Below are 24,762 nucleotides of genomic sequence, written 5' to 3' on the forward strand. Positions count from 1 at the left end.
TCATGCCTATCTCATGAGATATAATGGTGCTCAAGAGAGTACCCCCTCCACCTCCTTCCTCACAGCCTCCGCGACCCCCCACGACAACTCATACCCCCTCCCTCCCATACCGTACGCGTGCACCACAGGCCCTCTCCCGCTTCCCACCTCGGCCTCGATCCGCGGCCCATCCAACCTCAACGGCCTGCGCCCCACGATATCCCTCAACGGCGTCAACCCTTTCCTCCCAGGGGCCACAATCGACGGATGCGTCTCCACAAACCTCCTTAGCAACCTCTCCCTCGTCTTCTCCTCCGGTTTCGGGTTCCAGTCCCCGACCTCCTTGGTCCCGCCCACCACCGTGCCTCCATCAAACGCGCGCGGAACGCAAAAACTCCACGTCCCGTCCTTGTTCTGCCGCGTCACCGTCTCCCGGCAGGGCTCCGCCACCAGCACCGTCTGCCCGCGCGAGATGGTCATGCTCGCGTCGGGCACGATGCCGGTACCGCTGGCGTTGACGACGGCAGAGATGTTTTGGTTGGGGAAGGCGGCGAAGGCCTCGTCCGGGCTGGCGAGGGTGCGTCGAATAACCTTGCCGCCTGCCAGCGCGAACTTGCGCAGGAGAAAGCAGAGGTAGACCATGGGGTTCACGCACCAGGTTTGGTACTTGAACCCGAGCTTGACGCCGGGGGGTAGTTCGTTTTCGGCCAACACAGCGAATTGGGGAAGATCGCCACCGTCGCTGCCGTCGCTGCCGGCGAGTTTGGTCGGTGACGGCATGCTGGCGAGAAACTCTCTGGCGGCGGCGATTTCGTCGTCCTCCTCGCTGGCCGGTTCGGGACCGCGGGAGATGGCGGCGTCCAGCGCCTTGGCCTTGGCGAGCGCCGCGTACTCGGGCGCCGGGTCCTCGAGGTACTCGATTCCCGGGAGGAAAGTGATACCCGCGGTTTGGGGATAGGCCTCGTACAGCTCGCGCATGCGGTGCCAGGTGCGCACAGAGAGGTGGTGGTCGCGGCGGAGGTGGGCGGGGAGAGAGGGGTGGAAGGGGACCCAGCGGTTGTCTGGGGTTCAGTCAGTCCGGTGACTTCCCCGTGTTGGTTCAGGTATGGGTGGATAGGTACTAGGGAGGTAGGAAGGTAATTGTGTCTGGGGAAAACATACGAGCTCCCCCCCATGGGGAGGTGTAGTTGATCTTGTCCATGGGGTCCATGGTTTCGAATGGACCCGGAAAGTCGCGGGCGACAATGGTGACCTTGAAACCGGCCTTTTGGAGTTCCAAGGCACAGCTGAGGCCGATGACGCCGGCGCTAAGTATGTGGTGTCAGCGCCCCTGAAAGATTGAAAAGGAGGGGAGTGGTCTGATGCTACCCTATAACGACGACGATGTGCGTTTCTCTGTCGGAATCTGAAGCCATTGCGGTTTGGTGCGTATGTCTGGCACTGATGAATGAGTGGCCAAGTAGATGCCGGTGATTTGGCGAGGGACACCGGTCGGGTGAGTGGTTAGTGATAGCTTTAACAGTCGACTTGGACTCCTGAGGTAGTACGTCTACGAAGCGTCGAGAGAGTACAAGGCTGTGATGCTCCCCGCATCCACTTGACTACGGCATGCGGGGCACCGAGAACAGGCCTCCGATAGGTGATTGACGCTATGCAACTGCGCGCGGGGTTTCTGAGCATCGTCAGTAAGTCAAGAAGTTATGATGGCATTCGGATGAGAGCAGAATTACGCGGTGAGCTTGATGTACATACAAGGAGGAGCTGAGCTGGAGGAACGAGGGATAAAGAACTCAGGCAACAAGGCTCTGTGTCCGTCATGTTTATGGATGGCCGGTGCTCATCGGGCCCCACTCGGGGCACTCGGTGGATGGAGTGGGTCTTGGACGGGCGGGGTCGGAGATAAGCTCCGGAGTCGGGTTCCAGTTCGGCGGCCACGCGGGTCATCCGGACCGGACCTGAACCCCCGACCGGCCCGGTGCCAATGCGGCCCCATTCCTTGCCAGCCCAACCTTGGAAAAAATAAGGATCCCTAGAATTTCAAAATAACTTGGATGGATGCGATCATCCCACATGTCATCTTTCTTTTTCCACATCCATTTCTGACATGGCTTGAATCCTTCGTTCAGCACCCCCCCTCCATCAACATTCCAGAAGCCAACCATTCTGCCAGAAGCAATGCAGATAATCACCAACCACGATCCTGAGTAATTTTAGTGGTATTTGGATAGAACCAGCATCGAAAGTGAAAAGCAAGTCGCTTGTTTCGTGTGATTCCCACCACTCGGATGGAGCTAGAGGACGCCACACTCGCGGCTAATGCGGCCTGCTGGCGAGTCAGAACAGAACAGAGGGCCAACACCGCGCTTGCGTTGGCTTGGCATGCTGCAAGAAACCTTGACAGCGTGGGCGTTTCTGACTGGGATGGCGATGGAGTGGAGGCAACAAGGCTGAGGAAGCCAGCCAGGGATTGTGTGTGTTTTGGACAGTGTCTAACGGGAAGGCAAGTCTCGAGATCCGATACGACACACGGCACGGACGAGACGGAGTTCATTTGAGGTTTTTGAAGCTGAGGTAGGAGTGAAATGTTGTGTAAGGTGCGACAGCAGTCGGCTCTCTGAGGTCCCGGCATTCCAAGAGGTGCTGATTCGCGCAAAGGGTCGGGTGAAGGCGAGATCCCTTGACAAGTAAAAGTTTAAGTTGCAGTTGCGGAGGATGACGGGCGGGCCGGCGTTGCAACGCCGTTGTACAAAACACGGGATCGTACATATTGGCGGACTTGATGTCGGCTACTACTCTAATATTCAATCTTCTCTCAACCGTGTCGCGATACGCTTCCAAGCCATCCACGCGGTTGTGCAAGCCGCATCACAGATCACGGCGAGATGGCAGATGGGATCCAGGTCCCAACCTCCTGCTCGGGATCGGCCACACACCTGGAAGAGAACCAAAAATCCCGCCGGGCTGACCACAGATCACCAAGTGCAAGTGCAAGAAACTTCACTTGAAAGGCAACTTGAGAGACAAGACAGAAGAAACTGTTGGTCGGCGTCTATCTGCAGAGTGATGCCGCCGCTGATTGGTGCCAAGGGCCTGGGCAAATCTATTTTAGGCGCCGACGACAACGGAGACGGCGGATCCACTCGGCCGTGTCGGGCCAATGAGGCGCCGCAGAGCCCACCTCCCCCGCTTCCGCACTTGCTCTGCGAGGGCCGTTCTTGCCCTCTGCTGTGCCTGCCCGGCGCTTAAGCAGCTCCCGAATCTCACTGCAGTCGGCAAGAGAGCCTTCCATAGCGCGCTGCAGGGCGAGGAGGGCAACAGACAGCACGAGGCCAGGGCCGTGATAGGTCCGTCGACAGGGTCTGGTCTCTCTTGCTTTCCCGCTTCCCGCCTCTGGGACCTGCACGCGGATGGGTTGGGATGGGATCCATGATCCATGCAGCATGCATGCGGGATTGGATGTCGACAGGGGACGGGAACGGAGAGTGTGGTAACTCTCTCAGTGTCGGATGGATGAGAGAAAGAGTGACAGTTTGAATAAAATGAATTGATGCCCGTTCTCACCCGCTTCCAGGTCCCACGTTCCCATCCTGCAGCTTTACCTGAGGTTGATTTGGACCTCTCGCATCACCATCACCTTCACCGGCACTTGGATCCAAATCACCATGTTTCGGTAGCAGGACCACCAAAGGTTGTGTGATTGATTTGTCTTGTCCTCGGCCAAGCTGCCGACGCCGACGCCGACAGACCAAGGAGCGAGCGACCTAGAACACCGAGACCAACAGCAAGACCAGAGACTGCGTCGCCTGAGGTCGAGATACTGGATATCGAAATGGCCTCGCCGACCCCGGGAGGCTTCTCCCTCTTCCCCAATCCCAACAGCGACCCTCGCCCGCCATCACGATCTCAGAGCAGGCCGAGACCTGCCAGTCCTCCTCAGGACAGCCAGACCGTCTCATCAGATGCTACTCCGCCCCGCAGGAGAGGAACGAGGAGAGGCTCATCGGCCACGAGGGAAGAAAGTCGGACAAGGACTCCGTCCACCAATCCCTGGCAGCATGCTCTCGACGCGAAGAGGCGACAGCAGGCCGTGCCAGAGACTTCCGCCGCCGCCTCTACTTCTGCCTCTTCCTCTTCAGCACCGCCAGTGACTTCACCAACCAACGAGGATCCCGTGGTTTCGCCCGCCGTTGCCCAGCCCGTAACAGATGCTCCCCAGCGCTGCGAGACAGCCTTCTCTGAGGCCAACACCCTTGTCCGCAGTTCGAGCCAGAGGTCCCGAAGTTCCATAGCCAAACCCCCAATTGCCGGGCCGTCATCACCTTCCTCCTCGTCGGAACCGGTAGCCATCCGCTCCATATTCCCCGTTTACAACCCCGACCTTCCCCTATCTCAGCAGCCGTACTATCCGACCGAGGTTACCTCTCCAACGCACATCCCTCAGTCTGCCATTAGCCGTCCTCTTTATGCTCCGCGGAATGATGATATCCCATCACCCCCTCCCCGGACAGCAAACCCCCCTGGCGTTTTCCGGTCCGCAACCGTGGCAGCACCGTCCTCACCGACACTGGTCAGCCCGAACCGCGTCACCCGCTCCAACACCACCATTACCGCTGCCACCACGGCCGTGGCCTCCACCCCGGCCGCTCGCTGGCCGCCTCTCGCCGAGCCGCGGCGTGAGCCTAACTCGGCCCCGCCCTTCAGCTCGACCGAGGACCTGCGCACCCTGTGGAAGGTGACCAACGGATGGCGGGCGACAGCTTCCGAAGGCCGAGTGTATTGCCTGCGGTTGGCGGCATCCACCGACCCGCCGCCCTCATACACCCTCTCCTCAGCCTCCGGCCACCCCTTTTACTGCCTGCGCGTAGACCCGACCTCATCGTCCGCACTCGTCAGCCTGTCGCGGTATGACCCCAACAAGAACTTCAAACCCGCCTCCTCGGGGACCTCCTCCCTCACCACCTCGGCCGCCGGCGCCGTCATGAGCATGGCGAGCAGCATCATCGGCAGCTCTCGCCTCAGCAGCAGCGGCAACAACGGCAACCTCAGCCCCGGTGGCCCGAGTTTCCACGATGGCTCCTCCTCCCCTTCTCCGCGCGCATCCTCCTCTTCCCGGCACTCGGACCGCATCGCTTGCCCTCCGCCATCCACCGCCCACACCCCGGCCACCACGGCCGCCAAGTACCAAAAAAACTGGCACGAAGTGCTCTCCACAAAACTCAACCCCCTCGCCAACACCCCATCTTCCCGCCCAACCACGTCCCCGAACCCAACCGCCAACCCCACAGTCGACGACCTCACCGCCCTCCCCGAATCCGAAGGCCTCATCTGCCCGCTCTTCCCGCTCGCCGCCGCGCGCCTGGTCACCACGCACGCGCACGACCCGACCACCGTTGCCCTGGCGCAGCAAGAATGCGCGCGCCTCGTCTACGACGCCGATTCCGGCTCCTACTTCCTCGCCCACCCGGCGCTGGCCATGCCCTTCCGCGTCGCCATCGAGCGGTTCCCCGCCTACTCGCGCAACGAGTACGCGCTGGAGCACATCGAGAGCGCGGCGCCGCTGGCGAGGCTGGTGCGCGAGGGCCACGGCGCCGGGTGGGTTGAGGTGGACACCGGGGTCGCGGGTAGGGCCGAGGCGGTGTACCTTGTCGACGTGGCCGTGGCGGCGCTGTTGGTGGTTGCGCATCTTGATGCGGCCGCCAACGCGGCGCCTGCAGGAGCGGGAGTTGGCTGGGTCGGAGCGGCGGTGCATCAGGCGGGCGTGACGGAGGTGTTTGAGCCGCCGCCGGTGGTTTTGGGGGGCCCGAACGGGAGTTTGTATTCGGGGCGGAGCAGCCGGCAGAGCCGGAGGAGGGAGGAGAGGGAGAGGAAGAGGAAGGAGAAGAGAGGGAGCGGGAGCGGGTCGGGAGCCAAGAGGGCGTTTGAGCAATTCGAGATTGATCTCGAGAGCCAGACCAGCGATCTCAAGGCCGTGGCGAGGGAGAAGAAGAAGGAGTTGCCGTTTGTGTTGAGGATGCTGGTGAGCCTGGTGACGTGTGCTTTCAAGTGCCTGTTCTGGTGCGCGACGATTGCGTTCAAGGCGCTGTGGGCTATCCTGTCGGGGCTGGCGAGGTGTTGTGGCCTTGGGAAACTGTAGATTTCTTTTTCTTTCTCGTATCCATGTTGGGATTATGGATGACAATGGATGATGGGAGGCAATTTTGGGTATGGGATACCTATGATGTCTTGGGTCTTGGGTTCGGTGGATATCTCGACGTGGGTTTGACGGGAATACCTCTCTATTGTTTTGTTTTTTTGACTTGTTGATATCTGGCGTTGGGTATTTATTGCATTAATCGACACGCCTTCCAGAGCGAGAGGCCAGACTCTCCGCTCGGACGGACAACAACAGCAACAACAAACAGCTGTATAAGATACTCGGAAATGACAAAATCGCAGACGGGCAGCGAGCTGCCGCTTGATGGGGGCGCTCCTAACCACTCACTACCTCTTTCTCTCCTTCACTTTGATCCTCCTCCCGGACTTGGTGATGCCTCCTGATGTTGCCGTCTTGGCCATCTTTGCCTTTTGCAGTTCCAGCTCGTACTCGGCGTCGGCTAGGGCTTTGAGCTTCTTCCGGGCGGCTTTGAGCTTGCGCTGGAGCCTCTCGAGGTTGCGTGCCTTGCGCTCCTCCTCCGCGTCGTCGTAATCCTCTTCGTATTCGCCACCGTCCATGTCCATCGCCTCGTCGTTATTTTCTTGGTATTGTTCCTCCTCTTGCCTCTTCAGCGCCTGCTCCCTCTCCTCGGCCGCGTCGAAAAAGACAATCTTTTTCGGCTTCGGTGGCTGAGAACCTTGTCTTCCCGACGGCCGCTCGCCGTCATCGTCGTCGAAATCATCATCCTCCTGCCCAACCTCGGTCCCGCCCGCCAGGACAAACCTCTCCTCCAACTCCTTGACTTCCCGCGCCGCCACGTTCCTCATCGTCCTCACATACCCCAGATCCTGCGTCTTGAGCAGCCGGACGGTATCCACGTCCATGGCCTTATTCCCGCGGTCGCCGTCGACGGTGCCCGTGAAACTTTTTCCGCGGGTGACGGCCGACCCGGGCCCCTTGCGGGAAAGCATGCCGAAGTAGAACTCATCCTCGTTGCGGTCGGCGGCTTTTTGCCGCAGGGACTTGAGGACGGCTTGTTTCTTGGCGTAGTCGCGGGCGCGCTTTTGGTAGTCCTTTTTCTTCTCGAGCAGGCCGAGGCGCTGGCGCTCGAAGGGCTGGGCGCGCTCGCGGTGGGCGCGGCGTTGAATGCTGGAGGAGGAGGGAAGTTGTGTCAGTTTTGTTTTTTCGGGGGATGTTTGTGTAAGAATTGCAGAGTTGGGTTGGGGATTGTTGCTTACCTGTTTCGTAGTGACGACATTGTGAAGTGTGGGAGGGCTGAATGGGTGGGAGTGTGGTGAAGAGGAAAAGGTGATGAAAGTCAAGTGAAGTGGCCGGCTGATGGACTTGCCTGCGAACTGCCGGTCCAAGATTTTGACCGCCCGCGGTGCGATAAGATAAGAGGTTCCAGGTCGCACACAAAATGCAACAGCCTCTGCCAAGTTTGGCCTTTAAAAGTCCTGTTTTTTGCAGATGGCTAATACATACGGCCATACCCACAAGAAAGCACGGGATCCCGTCCGCTCTCCCCTAGTTAAGCTTGTGAGGGCCCGAGTAGTAGTTGGGTCGGTGACGACCAGCGAATGCCGGGTGCTGTATGTTTTTGCCGAATTTTTTTCCCTCTCCACCCGCACCATGCCAAGACCGCACCCAACGACTTACACGCACGACTTGCCTTCTGGGGTAAGAACACCAGCCAGGAAGAACGCGTTGAACAGACTAAATGATCAGAAATCTCGCCCTCTCTACTTTCTCAGTTGAGTTTGCCTGAGCCTTGGTGTTCAAAGGGACACAATAATTTCATATTGTGTGGCGAATCGAAGAGGCTTTGGTTATGATGAGAAACCTCAGGTATGTATGTAGTTCCATTGGCCTAACCCGTCCATTGATACTCAAATGCAGAAAAACGAGAGATAAGAATAACGGTCTCTTCGTCATCATGTTGAGGGAAGGTATATATATATGTTCAAAGTAGTGTCAATATCTATTTGCATTCAACCGCCGCTGTTCTGGGCCTTCCCGAACCTAGACAAAGCACCAGACGTCCTCCCGGACCAACAGCCGTTAAGAAGCCCAAGTCCCCCCTCATATCCCCAGATCGCAGTACTTATCGCCTTCCATTCTTTCAGGTGAACGGAGCTCATATCCTTCGCGTGTCTCACCCAATATCCAGCTTCCGTTTCTCTTCTTTTCCTCCCATCCACCGTCGTACCAAAGTACATTAGAGGTATCTATCTCCTCGACGTTCAGCTCCCCAAGGTAAGGTATGTACATACCAACCTATCATTACACTACTTCGATGTACTCCTTCTTAGCCTTTTGCCGCTTGTAGATGTATACGGTAACCACTAGCGTCAAGATGCCCACAATCGCACCCACGATGCCGGCGATCGCTTCGATGCTCAATCTGTCCTTTTTGCCTTCGTCGTCGCCGGTCTTGCCATCGGTTTTGCCGTCGGTCTTGTCGTCGGTCTTGTCGTCGGTCTTGTAGTCGGTCTTGTAGTCGTCGGTCTTGTCGCCGTCGGTCTTGTTGTCTTCTTGGGTAGATGATGATGATGATGAGGATGATTTAGCTGATGCTTTAGCTGATGCCTCAGATGATGATTCTGATGATGAATATGACGATGAAGAAGATGATTCAGACGATGATTCAGATAATTCCTCAGATGATGATTCGGCTGATGATTCAGATGATGATCCGGAGGATGATCCAGATGATTCAGATGAAGAAGAAGAAGAGGATGATGATGACGAAGCAGAGGAAGAAAAGGATCCTGGAGTTAACGAACGTATCAGCGGGGACTGCTCAGTTCGAATCAGTGACAAGCTACAGCAGCTAGGACTTTACCTGATACGGATGTGGTACTACGAGACGAGCCTGTCTCCTCCTTAAACACGGGCTCAAACATTCCGCCGCATCCGCTCGCAAAAAAGGCCATGAGATTGTTATACATCTCGACCTCATTCGCGTCGGGTTTCACCTCGCTCATTTCCTTCGTGCACCTCCCGATTTCCTTGACGAGCCATTGCGAATCGGTACAAAGGCAGGACATATCGTCGCATGACGATCTGGCGCATATACCCCAATCCGAATCAATGCTCGTTGCGCACGTCCGGTCGTAGGTGCCGAGCTGGGCGAATCCCTTGGTGTTCTCAAGAATTTGGCACATCGTGTTGCCTGCCAATACACCTGTATCCATCACCAAGCAAAAGAAAAGAAGGAAAACGGAGGAGGTTCGCACCCCCATCCACATCAACGGAACCGAGGCCATCTTGGGATGCTGAATGGTGTATAACGAAACATCATGGAAGAGACAACATGCAAATAACCAACCCATTCAAGCAGAAGCCATGGCAAAACGCCAGTTTTAAAAGGTGAAGAAACTCCCGAGACTAGCGACTCAAGGGACAACATGGCTGCCCGACCATGAGGCTGAGCAGGCAGACCAGTCTCGAGTTGTCAGGCTTTCACACTTTCAAGGCGACTGACTGACACGTAGGCCTGCTCGCCCCCCTGCAAAAGGACTGTCATTCGATGTACATACATACATATAGTTACATCCATCCATGGACACCTAGCCAAAGGAGGTCACCGCCATTCAGAGACCACGGATATTCGGCACCTGGGGTCTTCCCAGGTGTTCTGCCATAAGGCTGACTACCAGGCTCGGATGGCTACGGCCAAGGTGAAAAAAAGTCGTGGTTGCATTCACACAAGGCGTGGGTAAGTTGAGAGTCAGGAACACCAACCCACCTTACCTCCAGTCCCGGCTTGAACCCAGTTGAGAAAAGGGTCAGGGCGATAACGAAGACACTGCTGAAAATACAGTTCCTGAGCTAGCAGAACACAATATCCAGTCAAGACTATCCATCAGGGGAGAAATTGAATGCCGAGGAGGTGACTAATATCTCATTTCTGTATATCTCTCACTCATACACACTACCCGAACTACGTCAACTACCTGAGTAGTAAGAAAATGTGAGGGGTGAAACGAATCACCAAGACCACGGGGTAATTTTGCCAAGGGTCTAGGCGTCAGAGAGCCCATCAGCTTGCTCTTGGAACCGCTAGTAATGAGAATGCAGATGGTGTAGCTGCAATCCATCAATTGTCAAATTGGTTCCGGTTGATTGTATGTGATGTGATGCCCAAAGGTGTTGCTACCTCTTGAGTCGCAAGCCCACCACGATCACCATAGTGAACTTGGACTGGACAACTGCGTGTGTGTGTGCGTGGTCTGGAATCCAACCAGCTGGCTCGGAAGAGAGAGAGAGCTGCTGGAGGGAAGGGAATGAAATGCCATCGGGAAATGGGAAAACGGAAAAGATATAACGGGAAGAGAATGGAAAGATGGAAACCTCTACGTGATAGACCACATCACGAACAATGAGGAGAGACGTCGAAACGGTAGACACTGTATCTGTCGATCCCAAACATCGACAAGGCTAGTCAGTTAGTTCGCTAGGCCAGGTATGTATCAGGCGGACAGGCGGACAGGCAGGAAGGCAGGCAGGACAATCCAAGCCCTTCAACTGAACTTGGTCTCTCCTCCCATTCACTCGGCTGTCGTTACGACTGCAGCTTCGCCAACCTCGCAGCCTTGAACTTGCTCATCCGCTTCGGCCCGCCCAGCTCCTCATCCAGCGGCACCTGGCCCGTCTCCGGGTCAATCACCCTGTCCGGCATCTGCACCACGCCGCCCGTCTGCTTCTTGATGAGCCTGTCCCGCAGGCGCGCATACTCGGCCGCCGCCTCGCGGTACATCTCGTCCTCATCCATCTCGTCGGGCTCCACCGCCGGCTGCTGCTCCAGCAGCGACGTGTCCTTCTCGACGATCTTGGGCGCCAGCATCGTGTCCGGGGGCGGGTTCGCTTCGCAGACGGGCGCGGGCGGGGCGGCGCCGGCCACGGTGATGTTGGCGGGGAGCTGGTGCGGGCCGGGAGGAAGTCCAGCTCTGGCTGCTGCTGCTGCTTTGGAAGGCAAATGGTCCTTTTTGAAGCGGGAAACGCGCTTTGGTGGCTCTTCCGGGTCCTCTGGAGGGAGAACGCCCTCGTCCTCGTCGGGAGTGGATTTCTCCACAACATCGCCGACATGGGTGATCTTGCGTTCCTCGGGTTTCACGACCGGAGGAGGCCGAGGCGCAGGATCCGGTGCGATGTCCAACTTGGATGCAAAGCTGACTGACTTCTTCTGCTTGGGAGCCGACTTCGGCTTGGAAGGCTCTGCAGCTTTCGCTGTTGCGGTCGAAGCTGGCGGAGGAGCAGGAGCAGGGGAGTCCTTGACCACAGACACCCGTGCAATGCCCTCGTCAGGCTTCGTCTTCTTCTTCTCCGGCACCGACTGGGTCGCCTGCGCCTTGCTGCCGCCGACCGCAAAGGCACCCTGAGACGCGAGCCGCTTCTCAAGCTCCTGCATGCGCTTGATGTAGGCCGGGGTGATGACGCTCTTCTTGGAACGCCCAAGCTCGTCCTCATCATCGTCGTCATCCGTCGGGTCGTACTGGCTCTCATCGTCATCCTCGATCCCGGCCCAGGACATGGGATCCTCATCGTCGTCCTCGTCGGAATCGACCAGTTCCAACTCGGCGACGACGGGCCCGATCTCTGACATGCTGTACTCGAGCATCTCACGGCGCAGCTGGCTTTCCTCTGGCGACTCATTGTCGGGGATGACGGCCGTCGACATGTCCATGGCCTCCTGCTCTTTGGCCTTTTGCATCAGCTCCTGGATGCGCTGTGCTTGGCGTGACGCTGCGGAGTCCAAGGGTTCATGGCCAGGCTTGGTATCCTCGGTGAAGGAGACCGACTTCTTTGGCGGACTTGGTTCGACCGAGGCGAAGTCTTTCGAAGGTTCTGCAGGAGGAGCCTGGACGACGGGACTCGCGGACGACGAGTCGGAGCTGGGAGGAGTAGGCTCATCTCGTTTGCCCTGCTCCTTTCCATCCTCCTCCTCGTCCTCGTCATCTGACTCATCCTTTGATTTATCCTGGCCCCTGCCCTCGGGCAGATCCTTCTCCTCGATGCCCACCTTCTTCAGCGCCTCGACGATCTTGGGCTCCGCGTCGGCAGCCGTCTGAAGTCGAAAGTTGACGACGTTCCCTTCCTCGTCCAGCTCCTCGATGATATCCGTCAGGGGCAGGCCCGTCTCCTCATCGGTCCCCGCATCCGGCCTGGCCACGACCGCGGCGGCGGCCAGCCGGTTCTGCTCCGCCTCGAGCAGCTTCCTCAACGACCCAATGTTTTGCTCGACATAGTCGATGCGGCGCGACAGCAGGTTGATGATGTGGTCAGTGGAGCGCAGGTCATTCTTGCCGATGATCTCGTTCAGCTCCTTCTTGGAGAGAACGGTGCCGTCGAAGTCGCGGCGGATACGGCGCAGTTGCTCGACGGGGGGCGGGTCCTTGGGAAGGTTTTCGACCTCTTCCTTGAGGGCAGAGTAGTCGATGTACCATTGCTGCCAGTGCGTCAGCGACGCGCGCAGCTTGTTGACCTTGGCCTCGAGTTGCTGGACATGGCGGTCGAGGTCGGAAACGTGGTCTTTTGTTTGGGTCATTATGGGAGAAGAAGGAAGTTGGAAGAAGCGCGAAGCGAGGGAAAATTTGAAGCAAGGGAAGAAGAAACGGGTCGGTTCCAAGAAAAACATTGCTTTTTTGGGCGTATCGCTGCAGTGGATTACGTAATACAATACAACCTAACCTCACAAGACCCTAACCCTCGCCAACCCCCAGAACACCAGAGAGACCGTTGAAAGGGGTAGAAGACCATCAAACCAACACAAGATCCCTCAACTCCAAACTCGCCCTCTGTACGTCCACAAGGTCACGACCATCCCATGTTCCATGATCCCAATACGATTACCTTTAAGTACCTAGGTAGTAGCTATTGTACACACAAATAGATCTCAACAACAAACCAAACACAAAAAACAATAGAAGAAACCCAACAACCATTTCTCCTCGCTATGCAACCTGAAAAATCGCCAACCAGAAAAATCCCAGTGAGGTGCCTCAACGCAAGTACAGAGAGATATCCAATCCACCCCCCTCCCTCCACCTTTTCAGGTTCCGATTCCTTTGCTCCCGTCCACCGAATATCCTCTTCCTCCTCTCCAAAAAACAGACAAGTGTAAGCCGATCCGGCTAAATAGGCAAAACGCGCCCCAAAAAAACAAGACGGAATGAGAGGGGGGTACCAATGAAACAAGTGTTCAACCACCCAAACATTCCCATGGTTCGTTCCCTGGCATTCCAGGTGAGATGATGAGAGACGGTGGCATGCGGTACTTCCACGGCTGGGGTCTGAAACACAGCAGCAGCAAGTCGATCAAGACGGCACCTCCCGACTGGGCGGGAACGCATAAAGATGATCGCTCGGCCGCATGGCCGGGTTTCAAACCGCTCGGGACGGGCCGCAATGGAGTTGCAATGCGCAGTGGTGGCTGACTGCCGACATCCGAGAAGGTTGCATGTACAACAACACCTCCGTTATTGCTCTGTCCTCCGTGCCACCGCCGCACGCACACAGGCCGCTGCCACCTAACCTCTCAATCAATAAGGGCCGGGCTGCCTCGGCCTCACCCGCTTCCCATCTATCCACTCCTGCGTCCGACCCTGATAATACGGGTTTTCAATCTGCTGTTGCTTCCTCTGCTCAAACGCCGCGCGCTCCTCCTCGTCCAGCGCGAACGCCTTCTTGAGCCAGCCGAACGCGCTGCGCTTCTTCTTGAGCGACTTGTCGCCAATCGTGCTTCCGCCGCTGCTGCTGACGAAGCTCATGCCCATGGCCGACGGGGTGTGGCGCGGCGGAGGCATGGGGAAGTGCTGCGGCCCCACCGTGCCCGACGTGTGCGGCCGCTGCTGCTGCAGCGGGGAGTGCGGGCTGGCCTGTACGGGCCGGAAGAATTGGCGGTCGCTGAGCGGGGAGGGAATCAGCCCTGAGCCTTGCTGTGCGAAGGGTGGCTTGAAGTCCACCAGCACAGGGTCGATGGGCCCAGGATCAACAGGCGCTGTAGTATTGGCGGGCGGCCGCTCCAGGTCGGAGCCATACGCCGAGTCGGGAGCCTGGTACGTGGTGCGTGGCAAACCACCATGCACGGGTTGGATGTTGAGTGTGTTTGGTGGCACTTGGATGGATTCTGGCGGGGTCGTCTTGAGAGAGACGCGCTGCCTCAACGACGTGCGCTGGGTCGGCTTCGTTGTCGACGCCAGGGTGTCTGCTGTCACCACCTCCGGGTCTGTGGGGATCACCACCTCAGGAGCTTGTGCGGGGTCCGGCCCGGATACGGGTTGTACTGCCTGTTTAACGGGCCTTGGGTTTGGCCTGGTGCCGGTCTTGCCATCCGACCTTGCACCGATCTCAACCATGCGCGGCCGAACAATCTGAGGTTTTGCTCGCACCTGCTCCACCCGGGGTTTGGCATGCTCGAGCGTTACCTGGGCCGCAGACTCGACCGACGACTCAGATGATGCCGTACGCGGGCGTCTAACTTCGGGGTTCGGAGCACGATATGGCGGTCTTGGTGAAGTCCCCCTTGGCCGCTGTTGTACCCTGACCTCCAACTCCTTCTTGGGGCGTTCCGCTTCTTTCTTCGGGCGCTCAGCAAGGCGTGGAGAGGGTTGTGCCGGTCGTTGTTGAGTCTCAGGTGGGCGAGGCGACGGCAACGGCGAGGCCTGCGGCGTGTACGTCTTGGGTTGCAGGATATACAAGGGGCTATCTTCCTTTTCTGTTTCTGGTATTTCCTTTGTCGGCTCTTTGGATTGCTCTTTGGGAGGCTGCTTCGCTTGCTCCTCGGACTTCTCCTTGGGCTTCTCCTTGGGCTGTTCCTTGAACCAATCCTTGGATCGATCTTTGGATTGATCCCTGGAGTGAGCCTTGGATTGCTCCTTGGACTGCTCCTTAGACTGTTCCGTGAGCAGGTCCTTGGACTGCTTCTTAGACAGTCCCTTGGGCTGTTCTTTGGCCTGGTCCCTGGGTTGCTCCTTGGACTCTTCCTTGATCGGTTCTTTCGACGGCTCCTGAACCGATTCCTTTGGCGGCTCAGGTTTGGGGCCGTCAAGAACCATCGACGGTCTCTTGGAGAGACGACGAGGATCTCGAGCTGGAGGGGCTGGAGGGGATGACGGTTTTGCCTCAGGCGGAGAAGCGGGTGGTGGGGAGGTAGGAGGTGACTCTTCCGGAGCGGGTGACTTCGACGTGACCTCGAGGACAGACGACCTGTTTGGCGTCTTTTCGTCCTCGCTCGACTTTGCGGTGGCGGAACGATCAGGGTCTTCAGTGACAATGGCCAAATCTGTGTCGATCGAGAAGTCACCCGAGATGAGGGTACTCAACCGCAGGGAGAGCCGGGGCGGTGAGTTGGGGACCTTGATCGGAGGCGAGGCTGGTGGTGACGTGATAACAGACGATGACGACGCATCGGATGGTCGGGGACTATGCTGTGGCGTTCTGACGGATTTGGAGCTGGACTGCTCTGTCCGCGGCGGGCCTTCTTTCTCAACACCCTCGTCGGCATCCAACAGGGGCGCGCTAGCTTGGGACCTCGAAACCTTGTGGAATACAGGAGCCTCCTGCGCTTTCAACTCCTGATGGGATCGGGGAACATCTTGCGACTTGGAAATCTTGTGGGATCGAGGGGCTTCTTGGAGTCGATCTTGCTGTCGAGAAGCTTCCTGCTCTCGACGAAGTTCCAGGTTCCGACGAGCCTCCCTTTCCCTTACTCGGCGATCCGCCTCGGCCGCCCGCCGATCCATCTCAGCAACCATATCCGTCAACCTCACGATCAGAGCATTGAGAGCGCTGCACTTGGCTTGCAGATCCATCATGGCGTTGAACCATCCGTCGGTATTGCCCTTCATCGCGTCGTAAATGTCAATGACGTCGGGCCGCTCACGACGCCATGGCCCGTGTTGCTGCTCGGCTAGGTAAATGGTGAACTCACGCGTGGCGGCAAGGCCCTCGGCCAAGTCGGTGTTGGTCTGGTCCAGAGCCGCCTGGGTGCGCGCGACAATGTGCTCAATCTTTCGGTTGCCGTCGAGAATCTGAAAGCGGAACCTGCGCTCTTCAAGCATCTGCTCAAACACGGAAATGTTGTCCATGGGTAGCTTCAAATGCTTGATACGGTCCTCCATATCGCGGGTCGCAAGGTCCATATCCTCGAGGGTGGTCTCGAGGAACTCATCCACCTCGTCGATGTGACCCTGCAAGATAGAGACGACGAGGAACTGACTATTCGCCATGCCGTTGAGCAGCAGGTAGACGCCGAACGAGATTTGGGCCATCAGCCTGCAAAGCTCGTGGGTCTTTTGGCCCGGACGAAAGCGCCATAACGCGGTCGGCGGCGGGTCTCTCGGTTCGCCATCGAGCAACTCGTTTCGCCTCGCTTTTGCGTCGCCGGTCCGGAGTTTTGGTTTGGAGGCGCCTCCTGTCCTGGTGGCTTCGATTAGGGACTCGGCGAAGGCTTCTTGCATGGAAGGGATCGGATGCTGCGGAACGGGAGGCGGCGGCGGCTCCTGCGGCTTCGGCCGCGTGTCGACCTCGATGCCGGACCCGGCCCGGCGGTTGTCCTCCTCCTCATCGTCGTCGTCGCAGTCAGGGACCAGCACGATGGGAAGTTGTTGTACCTCGGCGAGGTTCGTGGTCGGGGGCTGGGCAAAAGCCATCCTGGCGGAGGCGGCGTCTGGAGTTCTCTGGGAGATGACGGAAGGGGCCGTGGTGCCGGCTGTCATTGGCCGCAGCCGGGGAGGCCGGGCGATCGGCGGTCGCTCAAGTCGTGGTACAGGCGGAGGGGTGTGAGATGGACGGCTCGATGGTGGGACCCCGCAGCCTTGTGCGTCCTGCGGGTTCCCGCAGCAAGGGAGGACGATTCACGCAGCTGGGGAGGAGGTTCGAGTCCCGGAAAAAACAGAAAGACGGCGATCGCAGGATAAAGGCGCAGATCTGCCGAGGCGGTCACGACAGCAGGTCCTGTCACGGATGCGCGTTTGGCTGAAACATAACGCCAGCGACAAGTTCAATGCAGTTTGAGAAAGCGAGGGGAACGGCGTGGACAACTCTTCAACGCCTTGTCAAACCGCTTCTCTTGCGTCCAGATCGGGGAGTCGGGTGGTTGCAGGTGATGGCCGGGCCGGATGTTGACGATGTTTCGACGCGTCAGTATCTCGCAGCTCGCGTTCAGGGGCAAGTGCACACAGCAGGATGGAGGATAGGCAGGCCGGATCGAAAAGTCGAGCAGTCCAAGGAGGGGAGCAGATGGCAATTGAGAGAGGTGAGGTGGTGAGAGAGGCAAAAGACGGAAATTAAACTAGCAATTAAGGTCGTGTCCAGGTGGTACGGGAGGATGGAGTACGGAGTAACGGTCAGTTTATCAGGGGCTTGATTGAGGTGACTGGAGCCGGGGCTGGATGTGGCCCTGGTTGTCGACGTGTTGTCCCCGTTGTAATGTAAGTTAGTCGGCCACGACAGCGAAGAGATGCTTGTATGACTGCAACGCTGTACGGTAGCAAAGGCGAAGATCAGAGAGATTAGAGAGATTAGAAAAAAGAGACTTGGGAGGAGGGAAAGGGAGATGTCCCCCGCAAACGGTTGCGAGATGCCCAGGTGCAGAGGTCAGTAGGTCGAGAGGTTGCTTTCGCTTCTGGGTTGGGAGAGAAGAAGATGCGCAGAGTGGGCTGCTTGTCGCTGCTTGTCGCTGCTTGGGTGATGGTTGGGTGGTAGCAGACCCCATCGATAGCCGCCTTGGAGCCAGGTTTATTGAAGATTGGTCCTTCCCTGTCCTTCCTGTCGTTCCTGGAAAGGCCAGGAAGGGGGTCTGCGGCTCGCAGCCTCCCCACACTCAGGAGAAGGTGAACCTGGAAGGCGGAAGGGGCCAGGCCACGATCCCCTGGAGAGGGGGCGTGCCTTCCCCATCCATCATCCCGTCCAATCCATGTGCAGTGCAGGTGCGGGTGCAGGTGCAGGTGCACTCCGAGAAGTCAATCCGCAAGTGGACCAGGGTTCCAGTTCTTCAATGGCTGGCGCTTGCCCATTGAGGTTCTTCTTGGTGATTCCTGCCCGATCTCTTTTTTTTTTTTCTCTTCAATGACTGATCTAAACAACAACACTTCAACTTCGCCAAAACTCCGGTCGACCCATGCACCTATCCTCGAGACGATAGGGAACAACAACACGTCGGGCGGGAGTGTCGGTTGGGTGTGCCGCTAGCTCACTCACTATTGCCTGTCTTACCCCTCCTCTTCTTCCCGCTCACGCACGCGCATCGCACATGAACACACATGCCCGAGCCTCCCTGGATTCGTCCGCTTGCTCGCCAATAACTACTAGCTACCCGCAGAATATTGAACCCATGGGGACGGCCCCGAGATGTGTGGCTTTGGGGCTATTGTTTAGTTGTCCATCATCCAACTGCCATCTGTCATGCTGAATCCCAGGTTTTCGCATTGGAACTGTCGTAACTGAGTTATTGGAGTCGATCATTGATGGTGCCCATCTCCCCCTAGGTGTTCGCATTGAGTGCAGTCAGTCGATTCCACAGCACACCGTCATGTTCACCTGGGTGCCCGGTGTTGGTGGTGTGCTCCAACTCGATTCGGGCCAGCTGCAGTCGCCAACAGGGATGTCCACGGGTTGGGTTGGTGATGGGAGCTGCAGTTCATCCCCCTCTTCTTTGCAGACCCAACCCGGAAACTCACCTCTCACACCTCGACTGTGACCGTGCAGATGACATTCCCGGGACTGTCGTCGGCGGTATTTGACGGCAGCAGCTCCGAGCTCACTTGACTCAATCTCCACAGTCTTCTCCATCGCCGTCAATTGTCCTCCACTGCCACGTTGTTTGACTCCCAGGTTGCTCCCTGAGCGACTTAGGCATGGAAGCATTCGGCAGTGCAAAGGTCGTTTTATTAGGTATGTACAGTACATCACTAAGACGTGTTCCCTCGGTGTGGATTCTGTGGATCGGAACTTTCAGCTGCTTCCGCCGAGCTGGGCGTCCGTGATCCGTGGACGGGCAGTGAGACATCCAGCTGGTTGGGTCCCGCGTGGAAGGGCATTCCATGGTCAATCTGCGGTCAATCACGGATGGCGCCTCTGTGATCGGCATCTGCGAACAGGCAGACAGAATGCTGGCCATCGCAGACAAACAATTGGACGCCTCATCAAGATTGACTCTCGGAGATATTCGCCCTGTGTTTCGGTGATCCGGGCCAGAACCAGTCGGAGGGAAAGATCAAAAATCCGGCAGAGCATGCGGAGTAATGTGCTAGAATCCAGATGTAAAAGAGCGATCCGCCATTCACTTGTGTTGACAGCTTCACCTCAGCCGCCGCCACATGATCACCAGTCCAGATCTGAGGGTGGGAGCCGTCGACTTTGCCGGCTCCAGTCAGCCAAGTCCGTTGTTCGGCCGGTGATGACCGACAAACTATACTTCTGACCATCGCCAAACTCCATCTGATCCCACCACGCACGTCTTTCTTTACTGTGCACCTCGTAGCATCCATCCTCTATATCGTCCGCCCTCCATGGAATCGCAAGTTTTGCCAGACAGAGAGGGCTCAAACATGCCTCGGACTGTACGCGTATATGGCACAATCAGTGTTTTGGTATTATATCGGCTCAACCTCACATCTGATGTTAGCTCGCAAGCAAGGCACGATTTTTGCAGCGATGTCTCCCTTCTCGCCGGTCTGGTGCGACGTCCCAAGCGGCCGGCGAGACACGGCCCCCTGGCTTCCCCTGGTGTGGTTGCGGCACGACGGCGTAGGCACCCAAATCGGGCTTCGACCCGTGGACCGTTGGAAAGACGCCATTCCCCTTGGAATGCCCCAATCCCACGGCAGCGACCCCGGGGAGAGGCTCCAAACCCGGGGTAGCCAAGGATCGGTCTTTTTGGTGCTGTTGGGAATCGGCTTGGTTTTGCGCCGTCTCGATGCCGTTGGCCCTCGTGGCCCGGCTTTCTTTCTGGTCGTCGTCGTCCGCGTGCCCTTCTGCTTTTTTTATTCTTCCACTTCTTTTGCTGTCGCATCGACTCAGCATCGCGGCGCAGCATCAGCCCCGTGGACCACAAAAAGACCAAGCATCCCCAGCCAGACGACTGCAAACCTTCTAGCCGGCTTCCATCTCGATGCCATTGTGACACTTGCATCTTGCATCCTCGCGCTAGATTTCACCATCTCTCGCCACCCCTCGCCAAGGCCGATCTGCGAGCGGCGACACCAGCGCAAACACACAGACACACAGACAGTCGCTTACGTAGTGACTGGAAGTTGTACATACATCCCGCACATACCGTTGCACACATCTGTCTCGAAGCACGCGCGCCCGCACGAACCCGGCATGGGTGCGCAGGCGTTCCGGTTCGGCACCGATCGATGGGACCCGACCCATCGGTTCGAGACCTCGTGGTTGTTGTCACCATGGGCGCTGTTTGCCTGTAGGGCCTTGTTTGTAAGTCGTAACCATATATGACCACATGACCTCATCTATGTCTCCGAACAACCCCCCCGTTGCCATGAGACAAACTCCGGCAGCCGGACGGGCATGACCGGCGCGCCAACGCGGGACGAGAGTTTGTCCCGTCATGGCGACATATGGGATCGACGACGTCTCTCCGCACGTCAGAGCGTCGTCCAAACAAACTATATACCTATCAAAACAAGACCAAATAGAAAAGAGTCAACCCCAGTTGTTAACCTAATCCCCCCTTCTCTCACAGTCCCTCTACGCCTTCACCACCCTCCTCTTCAACATCGCCTGGAACTGCACCCACCTCCCCGAAGGCTGCCGCGGCGCCCGCTCCTCCTTCAGGTACTTCACCGTGCTCACCTTCTGGGGCATCGCCTTCTACTTCCTCTTCTCCTCCCTCCACACCTTCACGTACGCGCGCACCGGCACCCCGCTCCTCGACCGCTTCCCGCGCCCGCTGCAGGCGCTGCACTCGCTGCTGTACACCACTGTCGCCGTGTTTCCGCTCATCGTGACGCTGGTCTACTGGATCATCCTCTTCAAAGGCCCCTGGTTCGACCAGGTCCACTCCGCCTGGAGCAATGTCTCCCAACACCTGCTCAACTCCGTCTTCGCCCTCTTCGAACTCCTCATCCCGCGCACCGACCCCATGCCGGCGGTCCACATGCTCTGGATCATCGTCGTCCTGGCGCTGTACCTCGCCGTGGCGTACGTGACGCGCGCGACCAAAGGGTTTTATACCTACAGCTTCCTCGACCCGGACAAGCAGGGCGGGCTGGTCGCGGCGTACGTGTTTGGCATCGCGATCGGCGGGTTGCTGGCGTTTGGGTTCGCCTGGGGCGTGGTGTGGGTGAGGCGGTGGGTGACGGAGACGAAGCTGGGGAGGAAGGGCAAGTTTTCTAGGAGGGATAAGGAGGCAGTCGAGAGGGGGGATGTGGCTGCCGATGGGTCGGTGAAGGTTGAGGCGGCGGCGTCGGGGTCGGCGCCCACGTCGGCGGAGGTGTGAGGAGGTGGATTGATTGAATGGGTGAATGGGTGGTGAGGGAGGTTGGTTGTTTATTCTTTTTCGGATTCTGGACATCATCTATTTTTTGGAGAAAACGTTGATTCGGTGGCATGGGTTTTTGTTTATTATGAGGGTTGACTTACATCTTGGGATTTGGGATCAGCATTGTTTTGGTGGAAGGGAACACGAGCATGTTTGGATATACCCGAGGCATGGAGTTGTTGAGTTGGTTAGACGACCTGGCAGGTCACGGGTTGCGTGCCTGTCGTTACCTAAGTGCATATGAAATAATTCATTCAACCTATCCAACTGGTTCTTGTGTGAGTGGGATCATCCGTTACCCCCCTATCTGGTGTGTCATGGACCTGCATTACATCTCGTCTGTTGTCTACAACAGTTTTAACCTGGTGTCCCAGAGGGATCAACGGGAGATTTGGCATCTTGTCCCAGAAAACTCATATTGTCCCGGAGATCTCTTGTAGGAACAGAATAGCAAAGACATGATCCATATTACGCAATAAGTATGAGCGGCTCCCTGGTCCGGGCAGCAGACCAAGTTCATCAAGACTGGAGAATATCCGAGTAAAACAAGGTGGGAATCTCTGCAGCGACCCAGCCACCGCAAGACGAACCAAGCATTGTTCCAAGAGATATATATACCTAGTCTATAAACAATCCATAGCCACTCGCATATCTATCCCTTTCCTCTGAACCTCCCCGTCTAACACTTAAGGTTGATCCCCCTCCTCAACTCCGACTGGCGAATCTCAAACATGACCTGGATGCCCACAAACAAGGCGCCGCACGCCGTGACCAGGAACACAAGACCTGCAGAAAAACAAAAATGTCAGTAACTCATCCTCACGACGGCAGACGGGGGAGAGAAAAAAAAGGACATACCAGAATAATCCCTAAAAATCCCCTTCACAATACTCTGCAACCCCTCCAACCCGACCGCAAACCCCACCAAATTCGCCGCCATCATCATCAACACGTTCGCCACCCCGCCGGCACAACTCAGCATCCGGTACGCCGTCGGCCTCCGCTCCCACTTCTTCTTCGGGAACAACATCCGCGACGCCACAATCTCAGGCAGGAAAAACACCACAATCAACCACCCCCAGACCAACAAATGCAGCTTGATATCGTGCCACAGCGCGACGAACGTAAACACCGCCAGGTACGTGCCCACCGACTTGGCGGCCTTCAGCGGCGACGAAAAATCGGTCCCGCCGAGCGGGACGTACAGGTACCGGATCAGCCAGCGATAGTAGCTCCTGTGCCAGCCGCGCCAGAAGGAGAGCGTCGAGTAGTTGTCGCTGACGCAGCGGAGCATGTTTTCGGGGGGGTCGATGCCGTCGACGAGCGACCAGAGCCGGAAAAACCGCCAGGGCAGCAGGAGCTTGAGCCAGATGATGTGCAGGTTGAAATACGCCAGCAGGGAGATCTGGGCCGGGGTGTACGAGTCCCAGCGCGGGCGGGATTTGGCGATGGCGCCGACGTAGTCGTAGTGCAGCACCAGCTCCATGGCGAGGAGGACGAGGAGGAAGCGCACGCCGTAGCGCAGGGTGCGGGAACCCGAGATGGTGGCGGGGCGGTATCGCTGCTGGGAGATGAAGTCGTTGAAGGTGATGATGGGTCCCGTCAGATACAGAGGCGCGTAGATGGCGTAGGCGACGTAGTTGCGGAAGGTGTAGTCTTGGGGCGGGGCGGGGATGGCGATGCGGTCGCGCTCCGAGAGGTTGGCTGGGTCGAGTTGTTTCTTCTTGCCGGCGTCAGAGAGGGGTAACGACTCTAAGGCGGGCGGGCGTGGTAACTAACGGCCCTTGGGAATGGCTGGCTTACCTCTATCAAGCTGGCCCCGCGCCGGTCCAGGCTCCAGTAATAGTCCATGTTGAAACTGATGAGGCGGAGGACGGTGATGTTGAACAGAATCTCCCAGCGGTTCATGATGCCGCCGCGACGGTCCAGCCACTCTCCCAAGTCCACCAGCCCCGATTTCTCCCCGCCGACAAACCTCGCAATGGCGGTGAACTTGTACCCGCTACACAGCTCATTGGCGAACAAGGTGCAGATATTAAAAACCCACGTCGCAAGCGGGATATACTTCCTCGGCAGGGTCGTGGCGATCTTGTAGTTGAGAGCCAGAATGGTCAGGATCTTGACCGACGAAAAGCCGTGGAGCGCGACCAGATAGAAGAGCGCAAAGGCAAAGTCGAAGCCCGCGCGCTGGCGCTGCCGCGCATCGGCCGCCTCCGGGGTGGCAGAGCGGCTGCCGGTGGGGTAGATGTACTCGGCGGGGAGGCGGTAGACGGCGTTCCAGACGCGGCGCAGGAGCGGGTGGAAGACGATCAGCAGGGCCATGTACGGCAGGTTCCTGCGAAAGGTGTTGTACTGGGCATCCGAGACGTCCTGTGTGTCGAGACGAAGGCTGGTCAGCGCGGGCACATAGGAGGGGAACCCAGGACGAGGAGGGGAAAGGAGAACGGGGAGGGTATGCATACAATCTTGCGCCCGGGAATCCACCCGTCTGAGAGATAGCGCTGGTACCTGCGATACCTCGGATCCGACGGGCGGGACACATCGTAGGCGACCCAGAACATGTAGGGCACGACGACGATGAAGACGAGGTAGTAGAAGTAGAACTCGGGCGTCTTCCATTTTGGCGGCTCGGCGCGGGGATCAGGGGTGGGTTTCGGGGCTCCGGGCTCGTGGGCGACGCGGTATGGTACGGCGGCGGGGGTTGTGAAGCGCGTGTCGAGGGTTTCGAGGTCGTAGATGCTGGTGAGGAAGGACAATGGGCCGGAGCGCCGGCGGCGGCGGGAGCCGTCACCGTCGTCCCTGAGAGAAGCCATGCTGTTGGTTCCCCCAAATGGAAGTGGGAGCGTTGGGTATGTGCAGGTGGGAGGTTCGGTGCTGCTGAGGTGGCTGTGACTCGGTTGTGTCTATAACATTTTGGTTGGAAATTGATATTCTGTTTTGACCTGGCAGACCGGCAAGGTTGAGAGCGTATTACGACCGGTAGTGGTGTATGTGTTCCGGTCAGGAAGTGCTGGTGTTTCAAGCCCCTGGTCGGAGGTTTCGAGGCTGAAGTCGCCAGATCTAGACCCACCAAGAAGTGCCCCTGTTTGGTGTTGGCAGACGTTACAGCGGGTTCCCTTGGTGCTTTCTGGGGTTTGAGCTTAGC

At 57.7% G+C, this 24,762-nt stretch overlaps 11 protein-coding genes across 11 annotated transcripts; 4 read left to right on the top strand and 7 right to left on the bottom strand.

The window, feature by feature from the left end:
• Nucleotides 1-30: 30 nt before the first annotated feature.
• On the bottom strand, nt 31-1,394 carry VTJ04DRAFT_3253 (uncharacterized protein; the record flags this gene model as incomplete). The annotated part of the gene is made up of 3 exons (XM_069361133.1): nt 31-1,040; nt 1,141-1,286; nt 1,348-1,394. 3 exons carry the CDS (start codon nt 1,392-1,394, stop codon nt 31-33), a joined length of 1,203 nt encoding a protein of 400 aa, XP_069221774.1.
• A 1,685-nt stretch (nt 1,395-3,079) lies between these two features.
• On the bottom strand, nt 3,080-3,421 carry VTJ04DRAFT_3254 (uncharacterized protein; the record flags this gene model as incomplete). Its single annotated transcript, XM_069361134.1, has 1 exon — nt 3,080-3,421. The coding sequence occupies one exon, from the start codon at nt 3,419-3,421 to the stop codon at nt 3,080-3,082; it is 342 nt and encodes a 113-aa protein (XP_069221775.1).
• A 387-nt stretch (nt 3,422-3,808) lies between these two features.
• VTJ04DRAFT_3255 (uncharacterized protein) lies at nt 3,809-6,112 on the top strand (the record flags this gene model as incomplete). Its single annotated transcript, XM_069361135.1, has 1 exon — nt 3,809-6,112. One exon carries the CDS (start codon nt 3,809-3,811, stop codon nt 6,110-6,112), a length of 2,304 nt encoding a protein of 767 aa, XP_069221776.1.
• Nucleotides 6,113-6,459: 347 nt separating this feature from the next.
• VTJ04DRAFT_3256 (uncharacterized protein) lies at nt 6,460-7,370 on the bottom strand (the record flags this gene model as incomplete). The annotated part of the gene is made up of 2 exons (XM_069361136.1): nt 6,460-7,261; nt 7,351-7,370. The coding sequence occupies 2 exons, from the start codon at nt 7,368-7,370 to the stop codon at nt 6,460-6,462; spliced, it is 822 nt and encodes a 273-aa protein (XP_069221777.1).
• Nucleotides 7,371-8,395: 1,025 nt separating this feature from the next.
• On the bottom strand, nt 8,396-9,279 carry VTJ04DRAFT_3257 (uncharacterized protein; the record flags this gene model as incomplete). Its single annotated transcript, XM_069361137.1, has 2 exons — nt 8,396-8,883; nt 8,958-9,279. The coding sequence occupies 2 exons, from the start codon at nt 9,277-9,279 to the stop codon at nt 8,396-8,398; spliced, it is 810 nt and encodes a 269-aa protein (XP_069221778.1).
• A 1,400-nt stretch (nt 9,280-10,679) lies between these two features.
• VTJ04DRAFT_3258 (uncharacterized protein) lies at nt 10,680-12,662 on the bottom strand (the record flags this gene model as incomplete). Its single annotated transcript, XM_069361138.1, has 1 exon — nt 10,680-12,662. One exon carries the CDS (start codon nt 12,660-12,662, stop codon nt 10,680-10,682), a length of 1,983 nt encoding a protein of 660 aa, XP_069221779.1.
• A 408-nt stretch (nt 12,663-13,070) lies between these two features.
• Nucleotides 13,071-13,551, top strand: VTJ04DRAFT_3259 (uncharacterized protein; the record flags this gene model as incomplete). Its single annotated transcript, XM_069361139.1, has 2 exons — nt 13,071-13,234; nt 13,314-13,551. The coding sequence occupies 2 exons, from the start codon at nt 13,071-13,073 to the stop codon at nt 13,549-13,551; spliced, it is 402 nt and encodes a 133-aa protein (XP_069221780.1).
• Nucleotides 13,552-13,656: 105 nt separating this feature from the next.
• Nucleotides 13,657-16,833, bottom strand: VTJ04DRAFT_3260 (uncharacterized protein; the record flags this gene model as incomplete). The annotated part of the gene is made up of 1 exon (XM_069361141.1): nt 13,657-16,833. The coding sequence occupies one exon, from the start codon at nt 16,831-16,833 to the stop codon at nt 13,657-13,659; it is 3,177 nt and encodes a 1,058-aa protein (XP_069221781.1).
• Nucleotides 16,834-16,901: 68 nt separating this feature from the next.
• On the top strand, nt 16,902-17,384 carry VTJ04DRAFT_3261 (uncharacterized protein; the record flags this gene model as incomplete). Its single annotated transcript, XM_069361142.1, has 2 exons — nt 16,902-17,055; nt 17,110-17,384. The coding sequence occupies 2 exons, from the start codon at nt 16,902-16,904 to the stop codon at nt 17,382-17,384; spliced, it is 429 nt and encodes a 142-aa protein (XP_069221782.1).
• A 3,056-nt stretch (nt 17,385-20,440) lies between these two features.
• VTJ04DRAFT_3262 (uncharacterized protein) lies at nt 20,441-21,575 on the top strand (the record flags this gene model as incomplete). The annotated part of the gene is made up of 2 exons (XM_069361143.1): nt 20,441-20,551; nt 20,820-21,575. The coding sequence occupies 2 exons, from the start codon at nt 20,441-20,443 to the stop codon at nt 21,573-21,575; spliced, it is 867 nt and encodes a 288-aa protein (XP_069221783.1).
• A 721-nt stretch (nt 21,576-22,296) lies between these two features.
• Nucleotides 22,297-24,430, bottom strand: VTJ04DRAFT_3263 (uncharacterized protein; the record flags this gene model as incomplete). The annotated part of the gene is made up of 4 exons (XM_069361144.1): nt 22,297-22,403; nt 22,476-23,340; nt 23,421-23,987; nt 24,080-24,430. The coding sequence occupies 4 exons, from the start codon at nt 24,428-24,430 to the stop codon at nt 22,297-22,299; spliced, it is 1,890 nt and encodes a 629-aa protein (XP_069221784.1).
• Nucleotides 24,431-24,762: the final 332 nt, after the last annotated feature.

The sequence above is a fragment of the Mycothermus thermophilus genome (assembly GCF_041956435.1).
Source record: "Mycothermus thermophilus strain CBS 625.91 unplaced genomic scaffold VTJ04scaffold_2, whole genome shotgun sequence".
Classification (NCBI taxonomy): Eukaryota; Fungi; Ascomycota; class Sordariomycetes; order Sordariales; family Chaetomiaceae; genus Mycothermus; species Mycothermus thermophilus.